The sequence below is a fragment of the Argentina silus genome (assembly GCF_951799395.1).
Source record: "Argentina silus genome assembly, chromosome: 1".
NCBI classification, from domain to species: domain Eukaryota; kingdom Metazoa; phylum Chordata; class Actinopteri; order Argentiniformes; family Argentinidae; genus Argentina; species Argentina silus.
This window is the reverse complement of record NC_139655.1, coordinates 15976374-15993396: the sequence shown is the minus strand read 5'-3', so window position 1 is coordinate 15993396 and position 17023 is coordinate 15976374. Positions and strand designations below refer to the sequence as shown.

The 17023-nt window shown below is 41.7% G+C and overlaps 2 protein-coding genes across 2 annotated transcripts; both read left to right on the top strand.

Annotated features, from left to right (window-relative positions):
* Positions 1 to 442: 442 nt before the first annotated feature.
* On the top strand, positions 443 to 8531 carry LOC310803274 (mitochondrial fission factor homolog A-like). The gene is made up of 7 exons (XM_083667990.1): positions 443 to 550; positions 2421 to 2639; positions 3033 to 3211; positions 4224 to 4315; positions 4549 to 4716; positions 5173 to 5248; positions 6802 to 8531. The coding sequence occupies exons 2-7, from the start codon at positions 2426 to 2428 to the stop codon at positions 6931 to 6933; spliced, it is 861 nt and encodes a 286-aa protein (XP_083524116.1). The 5' UTR covers positions 443 to 550; positions 2421 to 2425; the 3' UTR covers positions 6934 to 8531.
* Positions 8532 to 9452: 921 nt separating this feature from the next.
* Positions 9453 to 15953, top strand: LOC310804075 (putative flap endonuclease 1 homolog). Its single transcript, XM_083669167.1, has 11 exons — positions 9453 to 9614; positions 10890 to 10965; positions 11258 to 11360; positions 11621 to 11675; positions 11862 to 11923; positions 12122 to 12258; positions 13683 to 13743; positions 13864 to 13995; positions 14607 to 14752; positions 14887 to 15034; positions 15321 to 15953. The coding sequence occupies exons 1-11, from the start codon at positions 9533 to 9535 to the stop codon at positions 15375 to 15377; spliced, it is 1059 nt and encodes a 352-aa protein (XP_083525293.1). The 5' UTR covers positions 9453 to 9532; the 3' UTR covers positions 15378 to 15953.
* The last annotated feature ends 1070 nt before the right edge of the window (positions 15954 to 17023 follow it).

The following is a 17023-nucleotide window of genomic DNA, read 5'->3' as shown; positions in this document are numbered from 1 at the left end:
ATTTTAAGATGCTTCTCCTCTTTCATCTTTTAAGCTAATCACCCCAATCCACCTTTAAAATGTTCAAGCTATTTATAGGACACATAGGCTACCTGGCACACTTGGCTTGTGTGTCAAATTGTTGTGTTTTGTACACCTACAAACACGACCTGGCCTCGTTCTGTGTAAAATGAGGTGCTTTTATTACAAAAGGCACGATTTATTCCAAATGTGGCCTCTATAGCCGCCCCACTATACGCGAACTATTAAATATTTTATAAGTAATTTCACATTTATATTTAATTTTCTAAACATTAACATGTTCTGTACAGGACGTTTATTTGTTTCAATGATAGTTGACGCTGACTGTGCTGTTGCAGATTCTGGCTAGTAGCATCTATAAGCTAACTAGCTGGCTAGTAGAAGTGATATTGATAGGCTTCAGCTTCTTAGCAGGTCGGCATTGCCTTGGCGGGCGACGTGTGCAGCACCAGCACAGCACACAGAAGAAATTGTGTAATTTTCTTCATGACGTGAAATCTTCAGTTTGAGGACACTAAATAACATCAGGGTAAGTGAATATTGAGCTACCACAACAATGAAAACATCTTCAGCTAACGCGATGACAGATATTATTGGAATTCTTGAAACAGCAGCTAGCTAACGTTGTTTGTTTGAAAGCTAGGATGCTATCTTAAATTTGAAATTTAAATTAAATTAAATTAAACTTTCAGAATGTGGGGAATTCAAATACATGTAATGCGCACCTGAAATAAACAGGCGATTACTTCGGCTATACGACTTATTTCTCAGTGTTGTCTGAGCTTGTAAATGACTACGCGGATGGCGTATCTTGCTGGTTGCGTGACTGCTAAAATAACACGAATAAATGTTGGGTGGAAGAGGGACTGAGGTCTGAGCAGCGCTGCCCATCAAACAACTAGCGAACGATCCCATTACTTGTAATGGAATTGCACCTAACTTCATATGGGTTAAAAGTGTATTCGTTCATACAACATACAGTCTACATAGAGCAACCCTTCAGCATTATGTCCTACACCACTGAATGAATGATTTCTTTCCTATGCTATGGGTAGAATGATTTTCAGTTGCTATATCATTGGTTTAACGTTACATACTTGACGTCGTCAATACCTGATGACTTTTTTCCCTTTTTATTGAGTTATGTCCCATAATGTCCCATAGCCGTATCCGTGGGTATGAATCTCGATTCGCACGGGTTTGCTGTCACTGAACGGTCATGTAATCCAGTTTTGTCCAGACAGTGTGGACTGGCCACGCACACAGTTGAGCCAATTATGTGAGATACGTTTCAGGTTGTTTTTGGTGAGGTAGGCCTAGGTAAATATGCCTTCTATTGCAATTAAAATAAATATGATGGGTCCGATCCAAGTTTTTCGTAATACGCTGTTAAGATTAAGTGGAACGTCACTGGAGACACCAGAGCGCAGCACTGACATACACTCACAGAACACTTTATTAGGAACACCTGTACACCTTCTCATGGTGGAGGTGGTGTGGGGAATGTTTTCTTGGCACACTTTGGGCCCGTTAATATCGATCAATCATCGCTTGAATGCCACAGCCTATTTGAGTATTGTTGCTGACCATGTGCATCCCTGCATGGCCACAATTTACCCATCTTCTAATGGCTAATTCCAGCATACAAACAAAGCAAAAATCGTCTCAAACTGGTTTTATGAACATGACAATGAGTTCAGTGTTCTTCATTGGCCTTCCCAGTCACCGGATCCGAATCCAATAGAGAAACCAAATAGAAATCCAATAGAAAAACTGAATATTGAAATTGTTGAGACTATTTATTTACACTTTTTGAGCTTTACTAAAATGTGCATGAAATCCTATTCATGGCTGTACCACTGCATGCACAGCCCAAACAGGTTTACCTATTAACTTCAAATCAACTTTTAAGTGGTCCTCTGTGACTCAGTTGGTAGAGCATGGTGCTAACAATACTTAGGTTGTGGGTTCGATTCCTGCTGGGACCATATATACTGAAAAATGTATGCACTCACTGCGATGTAAGTCGCTTTGGATAAAAGCATCAGCTAAATGGCATATATTAAATGCACAGACTTGTGTAACTTGACTTGCTTGAAAAAATCTTTTTCATACCATTTATACCATTGAGCTGTGAATTTGCCTGAAATCTTATGACCATTCACTCTGAATGGGGACATTTCAAAATGTTCATATTGGTGCATCCTTAGCATGCGTGCATGCACACCACTGATTGAAGACGTGATGGATGATTATGAATCATGCACTGATATGATGATTACGAATCACCTACATTGTTTCAGTTCTAATGACATCCCAATGTTTGATGATTAAGCTAGCGACTATGTGTTTGTTTACTTTTTTTTAATTTTGCACATTTTCCCCCTGCCATTCTGTAGGCAGGATGAGTGGGGTAACCTTCCCCTCCCCCACTGCAGACGTGGCCGAGCTGAGCCGCATCCACTATGAGTTGGAGTACACGGAGGGCATCAGCCAGCGCATGCGCATCCCTGACACACTCAAAGTAGCCCCCGAGAACCAACAGGGGGCTCAACCTAAGCAGCCCTTGCCCTCCCACGGTACCCTAATGCAGGTGCCAGAGAGAATTGTGATAGCAGGTAAGAAAGGCAGTGTGGCCTTTTCAGTTGGAGGGCTTTCTGGAGGCAGGAGGGTGGGCCTTGCGAGACCGGCCATTTCGCTGTTGGTCCAAATGTGTTGAGGTGCTGTGCTGCTGCTGTTCACCTTAGAGAAATGGTGCGAATTTGGAGCGTTGGATTTAGAGTAAGCCTATAGCTTCACAAGGGTAAGATAGTTAGCTTACACAGCACAAGAAGCATAGGTATACAAACTAACTGTTGTTAAAAATGAAAGTCAAGCTTGGAACATTTTAAGACAGGATAAGCTACAGAGCTTTATTTGCACCAAACAATTTCTCTTCGGTTTTCCTATGATGGATGAATACAGCCGTAGCAATACTGCTGACTCTCCTGCTCTACTTCCATCCCTTCAAGGGAAGGATGGGGACTCCCGGTACTCCCGACCCAGAGACCTGGACTTGATCCAATCCACCCCTCCTTTGGACTTACTTGCCATGAAGGCACCTCCACGTGTGCTCACCCTGACTGAACAGCCACTGGACTCCCTAGAGACGGACCAGGCTCCCACACCACAGGCACAGACCAACAAGGGGGTGAGTTCCAACCAACAGGTGTGATGTCATCCTAAACGCTTAGACTGAACTTCAGTGCCCTCCATAAATATTGGAAAGAGGAAGCATTTTGTTTTGTTTGAGCTCTATACTCCAACTGTCTGCCAGTTATCTATACAATGACAGGCTTTTTCCTGGATCAAAAAACGGTATAGGTGGGGGATGGGGCACACAGAGTCTCAGCTGCTAGGGGGGGGGGGACGACTTATTTTTTAGCTCAATTCTGGTGGCTTGAAATGAATGCTGGACCTGAATCAAGGATCAAAATCTATTTGATTGACATGAAGTTAGCTGGTATACACTCAAAACACACTCCTCCTGGAAGCTGGTTTTACAATTATGCTATAGAATTACTAATAACCTGAGTTATAACCTATAACCTTACTGTATACAAAAAGGCTCAAAAGTAGTTGGCTGGCCTATGTTTCCCAGCTAGTTGGTTAAAGAAAAATAAATCAACATTTTCCATTTTATTATCTATGTTTATCAATTAGAATATCAATACATCCATTCATATTTCAACCCTCATGCTCACCCCTGTCCCTCAAGACTAAAGCCTCAGACTGCTGTTCCTCTGCTACCTCTCTCTGGCTTCCTGCTGCTTAACAGTAATGGTGACACATTCAGAATCACTTTAACTGTATCCAACATATGTTAATTACAATTGGAGGCTGTGTGTGCTTTGAAGGCTATTCTTCACCTTGCTTCATCAAGTCTGGCTCTTTGGCTAAATGATCAATCTATAAAAAAAACAAATATAGACACGTTATATGCACACCTCCAACTGTGTCAACCAAACTTTTTAATTTGTGTCACCTTGATAGTTGCAGTAGATCATTACAAATAGGTATCCCTTCAATACCCACCACAGTTGTGTCTTAAAAACCCTGAATGAGGTTGATTTGTAATTTGAGTGAACTTGTTCAAGACAAGATCCATGACCTCATGCCAAACAGGAAATATTGCAATCCTATCCTGGTGTCTCCACACACAGGCTCACTCTCAGTCGCGGTCACGGAGGGAACGCTGTGTGAGTGAAAACACCACTCATCGCCAGAGTGGCCCGACCAACAGAACTGACACAAGGTAAACACCAGCTCAGATTGGAGGTCAGCCTTGGCCATGGCATGGACATCAATCAAACTTTTTCTTGGTTATGAAATGCCTTTGCTAAATGCGTGCCTATCTCTGCATCTCTCTCAATTCCTTACCATCTCTTTGTCTTTTCCTATCTGTTACTGTCCGTCTATCTCTTTGCTTGTTCTCATCTCTCTTTCTTTCTCTCTCTCTCTCTCTCTATCTATCAATCACTATCTCAGTGTGACCCCATCCCCCTCTGCACCCCCAGTCCGAGTCTGTCCCCCCCTCTGTACCCCAGAAGATGGTCAGAATCTGTACACCGCTGGGGGGGTCCTGTCCTACATCCAGAGCACCACATTCCGGGCCTACCACCAGGTTCTGGAGCTCCTGGATGACAACCACCACAGGTGAGTCGCCCACTCCTCTGACCCCACCTTAACCACATTCACTCACATTGTCTATCTAAGGACAGCACACCCCACCTCTACCCTCATTGCCTCTTGTTTGCCTCTGTTAGCATTAGTACTGCTGTATTAGCACAACGCCCCAGTCTCCTCTCTACAGTTACGCTGAAACACTTTAGTTATGGCTTTTCACTTTTTGGCTGACACCTCTTAGAGTGGATTTGGAGTGTTTACCGCAGCAACAAATATTTTGATGAGTTTCCAAAGATCAAAGACAAATCCAATACACTATTCACAACCTGAATAAAATTCAGCCTTTATTAAGTCTATATTTCAATGTGTTGCAATAAGTGCCAATTCAACAAGACGTGTGAGTGCGTGTGTGTGTTTTATTGCATGTGTGCTATATCCTGGTCTTCTCATAATTCCATATCCCTGAACCAGATGTTGTGCTTATAGGGCCCAACTTGACATAAGTTTGGACATGACCCCTGATGATTCGGGCTTAGGGGACGCCTCGTCACTACGGAGACAGGTAATAAAGGAATTGTACTCTGTGCTGCCTCTGTATCTTATCACATACAGCTCTTTTTTTAATTGGTTGATTGAATAATTGCCCCTAAACACAGTGCCCTCCATAGGTATTGGAAAGAGGAAGCAGCTTGTCTTCTTTTAGCTCTATAGTCTGCTATTGGTGTCTGTCAACATGAGGACCAAAGAGACGCAAATGAAAGTCAAAGAAGCCCTTATGAGGGCAACAATTTGTAACATCATTAAAAAAGAAAGAAAGCACTGGTGAACTCAGCAATCGCAAACAGACAAGGAAGACTTCTACAGTGGATGACCAAAGAATGCTCACCACAATTAAGAAAACCCCCAAAACAACTGTCCCACAAATCCGGAACACTCTCCAGGAGGTAGGCATAAATGTGTCCATCCGCAGAATATGTCACCAGCTGAACTACAGAGGCTTCAATGCAAGGTGCAAACCACTAGTTCTATCCTTAAAAGGATAGTCAGGTTACAGTTTGCTAAAAAGTACCTAAAAAGCCCTCAGAGGTCTAGAAAACAGTCTTGAAGACAGATAAAACGAATATTATCATGTACCAGAGTGATTGCAAGAGGAAAGTTTGGAGAAAAAGGGATCTGCCCAAGATTTACAGCATACCACCTCATCTGTGAAATATAGTGGAGGGGGTGTTATGGTTTGGGCATGTATAGCTGTAAGAACTGGCTAACTTGTCTTGATTGATGATGTTACTGCTGACAGCAGCAGCAGAATGTATTCTGAAGTGTACAGAAACATCTTGTCTGCTCGAGTACAAGCAAATGTCTCAAAATTCATTGGATGGCGCTTCATCATACAGTAAGACAATGACCACAAACATACTGCCATAGCAACTGGGGAGTTTTTCACAGCCAAAAAGCGGAATGTTCTTGACTGGCCAAGTCAGTCTTCAGATTTAAATCCAATTGAACATGCATTTCCTTTCCTGATGATAAGATTTTAGGCAAAACACCTCAAAACAAACAACTAAAAATGGCTGCAGTACAGGCCTGGCAGAGCATCACCAGAGAATATACCCAGCGTCTGGTGGGGTCAATGGGTCGCAGACTTCAGGCAGTTAATTTGTCGACCAAATACTAAACATACTTTATTTGGAAATCATATATTTTTTTCAAAAACGTTTGGAGCCCTGAAATAGGGGGAGTATGTTTAAAAAATGTCAGATGTATATCTGAAAAAAAACCCTGAGAATATCTACTTTAACCTCATAGCAATTGTTTGATTTCAAATCCAAACTATTGGAGTATAGAGCTAAAAGAACACAACATCCTTCCTCTTTCCAATACTTATGGAGGGCACTGTAGATAATTATATTCAATATTATTGTGCAATGTGTATCACAGACATTTTAGGAGGATCTCTGGTCATATATATTTTGATTAACTGACTGACTCACATTAATTGTATATTATTTTTCAAATCACTAGAAATGGAATACACCTCAGCTGTTTTGATGAACTAACTGACTCTCTTGCCACACACAATCCACACCTAATTGATATATTAATTGATTTTCTCAGATTGTGAAGCTGAACCGTCGTCTCCAGTTACTGGAGGAAGAGAACAAGGAGCGTTCCAAACGAGAAGTGATCCTGTACTCCGCTACAGTGGCGTTCTGGCTTGTCAATACCTGGATCTGGTTCCGACGCTAGAACCATAAAGGATGGTGTGTGTTGGCAGGGGGGGAGTTAGGAGTGGTGGTAAAAACTGTCCCTTGAAGTGTCAAAAGCTAAAAAACTATTCTTAATAGAATAGTTTAAATCTAGAGGATACCATTGTGTTTGTCCTGAATGTTTCCTAGGCCTATCTTGCCCTTAAACCAGATGATGTTCAGTTCCCCTACACCCCAGGGAAAGAGATGGCAACTCTGTCTAGTCATCTTCTTGAATACTCCCGTCTACAGTCTGTTATAACCAGTGAGGATGAGGGGATTTATAGGATACAAGCAAAAAAGGCCACTTTATTGAGATTCAGCCCTCTAAGTAGCCAAACACTGTATATTTTGGGGCGGTTTCCTGGACACAGTTTAAGCCTTGTCCTGGACTAAATCACACTTTCAATGGAAATCTCCAATGAAACGCTATTTAGTCTAGGATTAGGCTTAATCTGTGTCTGGGAAAACAACCCATGGAGTCCGAGATGGGGACATGCTCACCTTGTTACAGCGATTATCCATATGGAGTTTGGTTCTCCAGCTACCCTAAAACCATTGAATTGCAGTGTAAAGGGATTCATACTCGCATTTTATTAAATCAAAATATGTCTCATTTTTGATAGAGCTTTTCCTCCCATAATAATGCAATAAATGTGTATATGAAGATCTATGAAATACAGAATATTAGCAACAAGCTGTCCTATGGATGCTTTAACTCAATTTTGTCAGGCCATTTTTACAATGGCAATTTAACAAAGTTAGAAAGCAGACAGTGGCAGTGGTAAAGAACAACCCTCCCAAGATATAATTCTAAGAAAGCTTCCAGAAAAAGTGGAAAACGAGCTATCGGGCAGTTTTCCTCCTGTCCTGTCCATCAGTATAGGCAATAGACCTGTGTGCTTACAGTGTTTGTAGCCCTCAGTACTTTTTTGTTTTCTTACAGGGGGCTATATTATTTCAAAGCAGCCCAAGGACAGTATTATGTATACAACGTAATCACTGTCTACTTTTGTGAACCAAAGTATGAGCTCTGAGGGATTAGTTAATTTAGGAGTTGAGGTAAACAGGATATATGGGATGCAGAGTACCTGGCCATGGACACAACACGCACTGTAGCATAGATAACCTATGGCGAGGCGGACATCATGGAATGTTGCTGCATATTAAACTGTGTTTCATTATGACAACGTAATGTTTTATACAGATAATAATGGGTAGTAGTTTTACACTTTTCTAAACGGGCTAAAAGTAATGTCATCAAAATATTACGTCCCAACAGCTTATAATGCCAGAAAATCAGAAAAACGAGAAAATAAACAAAACTACGCAACGGAGGACATTCTAAAGTAGACCACATCATACCCGGTTATTTTAAGCCCAAAACCGTGTTGATCGGCACCCCGAACTGCACTCCCCTCTTGCATTATAGCATTATATAATTGAATATTGCAACAACATTTCATGATTGTCTGTTGTTGGTATTCTGTATTAAGCGTTGTACCTACCGCACAAAGCTGGCATTTTATGTTGAATATGATTTATTTTCTTGTAATTTATCATCAATGTGTTGTAGTGTATGTAAATATTTTCCTGTAATAAATTATAGTGTAGGTCATATTGTGTCTGTGGTTTTGACCACCTGGCAGTGTATAAGGCTGATATGCTTACTGTGCATATGCTTACTATGGTTAAGTCTGGTTTTACAATGGGTGGAGACGGTATATGGTCCGGACCACGTAACCCTTGTTTCTCAATATCAAACTGGCAATTGAAAAAGTCCTTACTTTAGACTTTACTCTAACCCTAATCCTAACCCTAGCCCTAATTCGATTTTTAGCCCTAATAGGCGGTGGGCTGAGGCACTTTATCTGCTTTAGTTTTTTTTTTTAGATGATTGATGCCTCGCGAAGGAGGGGGTAGTTTTTTTATAAATTACATATATTTTTTCTCAACACATTTTCGTTTGTTGGCGTATCAATTCTTGCACATTTTTTAAAACAACTTTAAACATGCTAGCTAGTCGATCGGGTAAACGGAGGGCATTACTAACTAGTTAACCAATCCAAAACTTGTGTTACCATCTCGTGACCTTAAGTTTACCAATCACGTTCTTTCCAACTGAGGGACGAGTAAGTAAACGGACACTCGGCACAGAGAGGTATGGAAGAACCTTCGCTCAGCTTCAGTGGCAGAATAAGTTACGGATCAATAGAGTCAATGTGCTCGTTGTCACTTCAGTCACTAATGAAAGGTGTCCACTTTCAAGCTGCATGCAAGATATTCCCAATGTTCATGCAGGATTTTGTAAACATGTACCTCTGTCATGCAAATCGTATTTGAAGTTGATATTGCAATCTGGACGCAAAAGCGTTTCTTGCCGGCAACATGTCTACTATATCCCCCAAAATTAGGTTATATACAGCTCTGGTCCACACTACCAGTACGGTAGATGGCGGTAAATGCACAATTGACGTCGGTTGCCAACCGCCATTAAAAACCACTGAAGAAGTGAACATAACAACAGTGTGCTGGTAAACCAGTAAGTGGCTGGTTGATTGCTTGTTTTGAAGTCAGTTTGCCAGTATCAGATAAGACCAATGGGGATTACAAAATTGGCAGATTTGATTCGCAGCGATGCACCTGCTGCTATTTCTTACAAGGACATCAGCGACTATACAGGTAATTGTGCTGATGCGGAAACTAAGCTTTCTGATGCATTGAAGCTTTCCAGCCAATTGGGTCGAAAATAGGTTAATTACTCAAGGCTTTGATCAACACACTGTAGGCCTATACATGAGTTTATAGTATAGTATACGTGAGTTTCAACTATGAGGGGTGTTGTTGGCCCTTTACTGTGGCCCAACAGTTCAAAGTGCCTCGTCTACACTGTATAGGGAGCACATCATTGACTGTACACAAATCATTTTCCAAGGCTAAGCATGATTTTTATTTAAAGTCGCGAAAACGAAACCAGAAGTCATATTCGTTATTGTCGGAACCTGCCGGTTATTGTCGTTCAGAAAACACATCTACACTGAATGATCTTGTCACGTGTGACGTTTGCGTATGGCACCTACAATAACCAAAATATCATGGGTTGCCGTCGCTAAAGCTAACTAGCATAGACACAGAATAATATTATAACTGATAATTGAACTTGCCAGCTGGAGACAGCTAGGAGTAGGGGAGAGTGGGGTAAAGTGAGAAATGTTTTACATTTGCTCCCCTCTAAGCGAGCTAAAATGATATCAGTAAAATTTACACATTTCCCATTAATTCAGGATGTTTCCTAGCAATGGAAATGATCAGGTTGTATTCAGGAAGAAGGGCAGTGAGAATATGATTGTTTTAAAAAAAAAAAAGGTGGTCTTGTGTCTCACTTTACCCCATCTTAGGGGTAAACTGAGACAGACCAGAGAAATCAAGGGGGGTTTTACTTCTTTTTTTGTTTTTTAAAGAAAATTTACTTTTACATGCAAAAAAAATCTTTTTGTGAAAAAAACATGCTTACCACAGCACCATGAGGTCCTCTCCTTCATGGCCAAGATGAAATGGGAGGGGCTTGAAAACATAATGGTCACATGACCACAAATGTGTTCCGTTGCCTAGATACAGGGGGTGTCTCACATTACCCGATGTCTCACATTACCTCACTTTCCCCTACACCGAAGCTTGCTATGGATGGATGCACATCATCTCGAGTCTGATTTAGACCAGGATGCACACAGACCAAATCTCAAAAGTCTTTCCTTGATTCCTCACGTCTTCTCTCCTCGCCTCCTTCTCAAAACTCATTGGAGGAGTAGGTCTAACTTAGGTTTCTCTTAGACTCAGGTCTAACTTAGGGCCTTCTCCTCCTGCAATGAGGAGAAAGGAAGTGAGGAAGGAAAGACTTTTCAGATTCAACCAATAATTATACGATTGTTCACACATTAATTTCCTTCTAAATTCTAGGAAAGGTCATTGCCTTCGACACCTCCATCGTTCTGAATCAGTTCCGAGCTGCTGTACCTACTCTTCAGTATCTCAGGTAAACATGCCATGTTTGTTGACATCAGGAAACCATGCACCTCTCCTCATATCCTCCTTCACCTTGTGTGAAATAATGGTGATTCTCCTTAATCATTCCAGTGTTTTGTCATTACAAGGAAAAGAGGAGAAGAAGCTACTTTGGAGAATGCATCCCTGGTCTATTTCTCCCAATATCAAATGTACCTTTGTCAACTTTAAAACATCAGATCCTTGTTTCTGTGTATTTCTGGTCTTTTTTAAGCTTTGTGTATCAAACATTTGATGGCTTCCATGTTGTCATCTCACTCCAGCCCATTGACAGGCTTGTTCTTTCGCACGTTAACCTTCCTGGAGCACGACATCAAGCCAGTGTTTGTATTCGATGGGAAACCTCCTGGGGAGAAGAGAGCTGTGGTGAGTAGAGTTACAGTAGAACAGTACAGTGGATACTACAAAGGATATAATTACTCAGTAAGCAGCAGTAAGGTGGAAAACTCTACTTAGCCTACCAGAGGGCTAAGTGAAGCTGTGTATTATCATTCTCCTTATATCTATTCAATCTATTCAGAGCCATTAGCGTTGTCTAGGGGTTGTAGCAAAGGGATGATTTAAATGTTTGCAAGTCTTTTGGAGACGTTTGGTTCTCTTAAACAAGGACCTCTTGTTTTCTTTAGTTGGAGAAGAGAGCACAGGCTGCAGGCTGGAGTTCTCCCAAGTGTTCAGGCACAGGTAGGCAATAAGCAAAAGAAAAAAACAGACCAATGGATAGCGAAAGGAGACTTCTCAATGCACTTTCTTGTCTTTTTGAAAAAAGCATGGGCACAGTTTTGGCTTAATCTGTGTCTGATGGATGGCTTTCCACTGATTTCTTCTTCCTGTATTTGATAACTATTGACCTTTGACTCATTTCTGTAGTGTCCTCACAGACGCAGGACTGTCTCCACCTCCTTAAGCTCCTGGGTGTGCCTATCATCCAGGTCAGTGTGCTTATCCTGTAGCATAACCTATAGCATGCTAACACTGAAATCTCTCTCTCACACACACACACACACACACACTCTGACCACTTATGTGTTGAATCTCAACCAATTCCTTGCCATCTTTATTCCTCTGTGGAACTCCTCTCTCTCGGCCTGCCCCTATATTTCTCTCCTTCTCCTTTTCTGTCTCTGCAGGCACCAGGTGATGGCGAGGCGCTGTGTGCTCACCTGGTGAGACAGGGCACAGTGGATGCAGTGGCATCTGAGGACATGGACACTCTACCATTTGGTGGCAACATTCTGATCCGCAAGCTTGATGCCAAGAAAGACAGGTGTGTGTAGCAGTCTAGGGAGAATGTGTGTTCTGATATGTGCTGTGCACTGCATGTACAGTGCCTTCGGAAAGTATTCAGACCCCTTCACTTTTTCCACATTTTGTTGTGTTATAGACTCAATTTAAAAAGGATTAAATTAAAAGAATTTGCCATCAATCCACACACAATACCCCAGAATGACGATGCGAAAACAGGTTTTTAGAAATTTCAGTAAATTTATTAAAACTGAAATACAGATACCTCGTACATAAGTATTCAGACCCTTTTCTATGACGCTCTTACAATTAGCTAAAATGCAAAAATGGCATCAACAAATCACTCAATAAGTTGAATTGAGTCCATCTTAATGCAAGGATAATAGTTAATGTAATCTTAGAATTAATATCTTTGTTTTTATAGGGTCTCTGATTTGCATAGGAATCAATTACACACTGTGGATCAGGTTGTCATTACAAACTGAGCAAATGGAGAGGAACAAAACTGCTCAGGAATGCGACCCTGAGGCCTGGGGAGATTTACAAATATCTACAAAGTTGGTGGAGAGGAAAAAGCACAGTCGATGGGACAACATCATTTCAGTCACTCTACAAAATTGGTCTATAACCAAGTGGTAAAAAAGAATCCCTTAATGGAAAATAATTTCTCATATCCATAATTGTGTTTGCAACAATGAATTCAAGTGATACAGCAAAGAAAGTGGCTAGAAATGTGTTTATTTGGTTTTATTACAAAGCATTAAGTTTGGTGCAAATCTAACACATGTTTCCAAACTATCTCAGGTGAGGAATAGTGGTAGCTGCATCAAGTTATGGGTATGTTTGTCACCTCCAGGGACTGGGGAGTTTGTCAGGATCAAGAGAAAATTATGAAATTTGCTGAGTTGGTAGTTACACCCTAATCCACACCGTGTGTAATTGATTCCTATGCAAATCAGAGACCCTATAAAAACAAAGATATTGATTCCAAAATTACATGAACTATTATCCTTGCATTAAGATGAACTCAATTCAACTTATTGAGTTATTTGTTCATGACATTTTTGCATTTTAGCTCATTTTGAATGTCAGTGTCATAGCAAAGGGTCTGAATATTTATGTACATTAGGTATTTTTGTATTTTAATAACAATTTCTAAAAACACGTTTTTGCTTTGTCATTATCGGGTATTGTGTGGATTGATGGCAATTATTTAAATTTAATCCATTTTAAATTTAGTCTAACACAACAAAATGTGGAACAAGTGAAGGGGTCTGAATACTTTCCGAAGGCACTGTATGTCTCTGCCTCTGTGTTTTTGTACTGCATGCATATGGGCTAATTATTTCAATGGTGAAATGATACTGTGATGGCTAAAATAAATTAAGTGATGGAGGATAGAGTACGCCTAGTCCTCTAAATCTAATTTCCCCATTCCTTCCACAGCAAACTCATTGAATACTCTCTCCCCAAGCTCCTAGACATTCTGAAGATCACACATGAAGAGGTAAAATATCCCACCATCCAAATAATTGTTAATACATAAGGCATGGGGCTTAATCTCTCAATGCCACCCCTTAAAATACTTGTTGCCACTTCTATTTCCCCCCCCCTCTCTCTCTCCAAGTTTGTGGACCTGTGTATCTTACTGGGCTGTGACTACTGCAGCAAAATACCAGGTCTTGGTCCTAAGAGAGCGCTGACTCTGATCCAGCAGCACCGGACTATAGAGAATGTGCTTCTGCACATTAACAGAAAGGTACTAGATGGATTGATAACTGTCTCTCCACTGCGCAACATGATTAAAACCAAGCAGATAGATGGATATACTGAGTTCAGCCAACTGTCTTTCATGTTAGCACCAAACATTTCAATACAGCACTATTCGAATTTCTATTTTTACAAAAACTATTTTTTGTTCAGTTTGCTGAACTTAGTTTATGTATGGCTCAGGTGACTACCTCATGAATCTGATTAAAAGAATGCCAGAAGTGTGCATCCTTCTTATGAACATTAACTGTCTCCCAATCTCAAACTACAAGGTTTGTGTAATTTGGGGCTACAGCCGTACCCATAGCTGTAGCTTGGGTCTAAAGGGAGAATTTGTCATCATACATGAAAGTTTTTTGTGGGCACCAAATTCAAAAGCTCCAATGAGGTAGGGTTCTTATGCATTTTAGGAAGGCTATAGACAACTGGAGTGACTGTATAGGAGACTTTTAGGAACTGAAAGCTATAACGGCTATAGCCCCACCTCCCAGGCGGCATCTCGCGTGCAGTTGTCGCATGAATTTGTAGCCACCAACATTCAGTTTAAAGGCATTCATGTTTTGGAACTTTAGTAACTTCCCCCTACCACCCTTCCTCCAGACCTACCCTGTCCCACTGTTCTGGCAGTACCAGGATGCCCGCAAGCTCTTTCTGGATGCCCCCCCGACTGAGCTTCCAGACCTGGTCTGGAGTGAGCCAGAAGAGGAGGCTCTGGTCCAGTTTCTGTGCCATGACAAACACGTCAAGTAGGTCATGTTCCTGTATGATCCCCCCTTCCTCATCCTGTATGACACAACTTTGGGTCTCAGAGGCCACAATGTATATATATATATGCCATTTCATTGTGTGTGTGCGTGCGTGCGTGTGTGTGTGATTTTAGGGAGCATAGGGTCTGTGGTCGAATGGAGAAGTTTCGCCACACGCGTGAGGGAAGGAGGAAAGAAAGGGAGGAAGAGGGAGGAGCAGCAGGACGAACCCGACAAAGTCACATGGAGGACTTCTTTCGTGTTACGCGCAAGAGGCAACAGGTGACAACACTATTATGACACTTTTATGAAGCCTTGTGATATCTCCCTATAAGCCCTTACATTGGTCCTTGTTCCAGAATCTTTTTTTTCTCTTCTGTGATTGTTATTTGTTAGATAATATGCAATCTCCCTGTATAACCAACTGCATATAAAACATGTCCACATATACTGCTGAACCTTCCCTATATAAAGACTTAATGTGTTGAGGCTCCTAAATTGGTCAGTGTGCGTGTTCTATTATGTGTGTGTTGAGTCTGAAATACTAGCCTTATCTCCCTGCTTGTAGTTGGCTGATGCTGGGGAGTCCATCCACAGCAAAAGAAAGAGAGCAAAGCCAAAGTGATGCTGTCATCTGGCGGAGCCTGGTGGTACAGAGGCATGCTGACTCGCAGTGGTGAAGGATGTGACTATTCACAAGTGTCAGCCTCAGCAAGATACTGGCCTGACTGATCGACATACTGTCTACAGTATAATCTGTCACCTCAACTTCCATAACAACATGCGTATTCCCATCCTTATTATCAACTAATCATTATTACGGAAATATTAGTGGATCTGGGCAGCATCCAGCTCATACCAATTCTTGCAAACAAGCAGGATGAGCAGAGAATAGTGTGACCATTGTTTGTAGGCCCTTGCTTCTCCTTCTGCCAAAAAAGGAGACAAGGGCTGTCAGATGGGCTCTAGGGTATTTGATGGACACCTGCTATCAGAGCAGTGCTAAATTTGAAGCAGAAGACTTTTCATTTGAAACATGGCAAATGGTATCAAGACAAAAGTAATGATTGAGACTTCAAAGGGCTTCCTTTGAAGAGGTTTTCTCATTTATCATAGGTTGAATTTTTTTTTTTTACGGTACAATATCTTTATGATGGTAAAAAATGTTAAATGTTATTTGCTATTAAACTTTGTGATTGTGTTGAATTTCTGAGTTCTTAACCAGAAGTATTACATGTATGACAGACCTGTGGGCAATACCTGTCAACCAAGGCATGCCTCAAGGTTCTGTCTTCGGACCCTGCTGTTCATCATCTACATGCTTCCCCTAGGCCAGATCATCCATTGCCATGGTCTCAACTTCCACAGCTATGCGGATGACACCCAACCCACCTCTCACTCCCTCATCTTTAAGAAACTGTAACCATGATAAAAAAAAAAAACTAGATGACAGCCAGCCTACTCAAACTAAACAGTGACAAAACTGAGGTCATGCTGATGGCTCCCAATGCTCTCCTCAAGAAATTGGGTGACCTTGTAATGTAATTGATGGTTGTTCCATCTGCCCATCCGAGGTCAGAAACCTGGGTGTCATCTTGGACCCCACTCTCTCCTTTGAGCTCCATATCAAGTCCATCACCAAATCTACCTTTTTCGACCTCTGTTACATGTCCTGTCTCCGATCATCCCTCACACGCCAGGTAGCAGAGACTCATATGCCTTTGTTACATCACGCCTGGACTACTGCAATGGAGTCCTATTCATGGTGTCCAATGAAGCCCTGGATACGCTCCAGTACGTCAAGAACTCGACTGCCAGTGTCCTCACAAACACCAAACCCTGGGAAAACATCACCCCTACTCTGCACCACCTTCACTGGCTCCCAATCACTTACAAGATCCTACTGCTCACCTACAAGTTCCTCAATGGCTTCGCCCCTTCATACCTCTCCTCCTCCACACACCCCCTCCCGTTGTCTCTGCTCCTCCAACTCTGGACTACTCACAATCCCAAGAACAACTGTACACCATGGGGGACTGTGCTTTCATCGCCAACCACCCCTGAACTCTGGAACTCTCTCCCCCTAACCACCTGCAACTCTGACTCCATCGCCACGTTCAAAACCAATTATGTATATAAACACTAGGTTGCTGATGCTATACAGTGGCCAATGAAGATATACTGTGAAGCCACCGTGCCACCATCTAGGTTGTGTTGCCAGATTGGGGAAGTGCTATTTTTAATGGCATTGTGCGGGAAAAATGGCCTACA

Bases quoted from the DNA above. Each gene is read 5' to 3' on its own strand.
- LOC310804075 (XM_083669167.1), top strand. From the start codon at position 9,533: ATGGGGATTACAAAATTGGCAGATTTGATTCGCAGCGATGCACCTGCT. The intron at 11,676-11,861 runs GTAGGCAATAAG...TCATTTCTGTAG, and splicing joins TCCCAAGTGTTCAGGCACAG to TGTCCTCACAGACGCAGGAC. The intron at 13,996-14,606 runs GTACTAGATGGA...CCCTTCCTCCAG, and splicing joins TTCTGCACATTAACAGAAAG to ACCTACCCTGTCCCACTGTT.
- LOC310803274 (XM_083667990.1), top strand. From the start codon at position 2,426: ATGAGTGGGGTAACCTTCCCCTCCCCCACTGCAGACGTGGCCGAGCTG. The intron at 2,640-3,032 runs GTAAGAAAGGCA...CATCCCTTCAAG, and splicing joins AGAGAGAATTGTGATAGCAG to GGAAGGATGGGGACTCCCGG. The intron at 4,717-5,172 runs GTGAGTCGCCCA...TTGTGCTTATAG, and splicing joins CTGGATGACAACCACCACAG to GGCCCAACTTGACATAAGTT.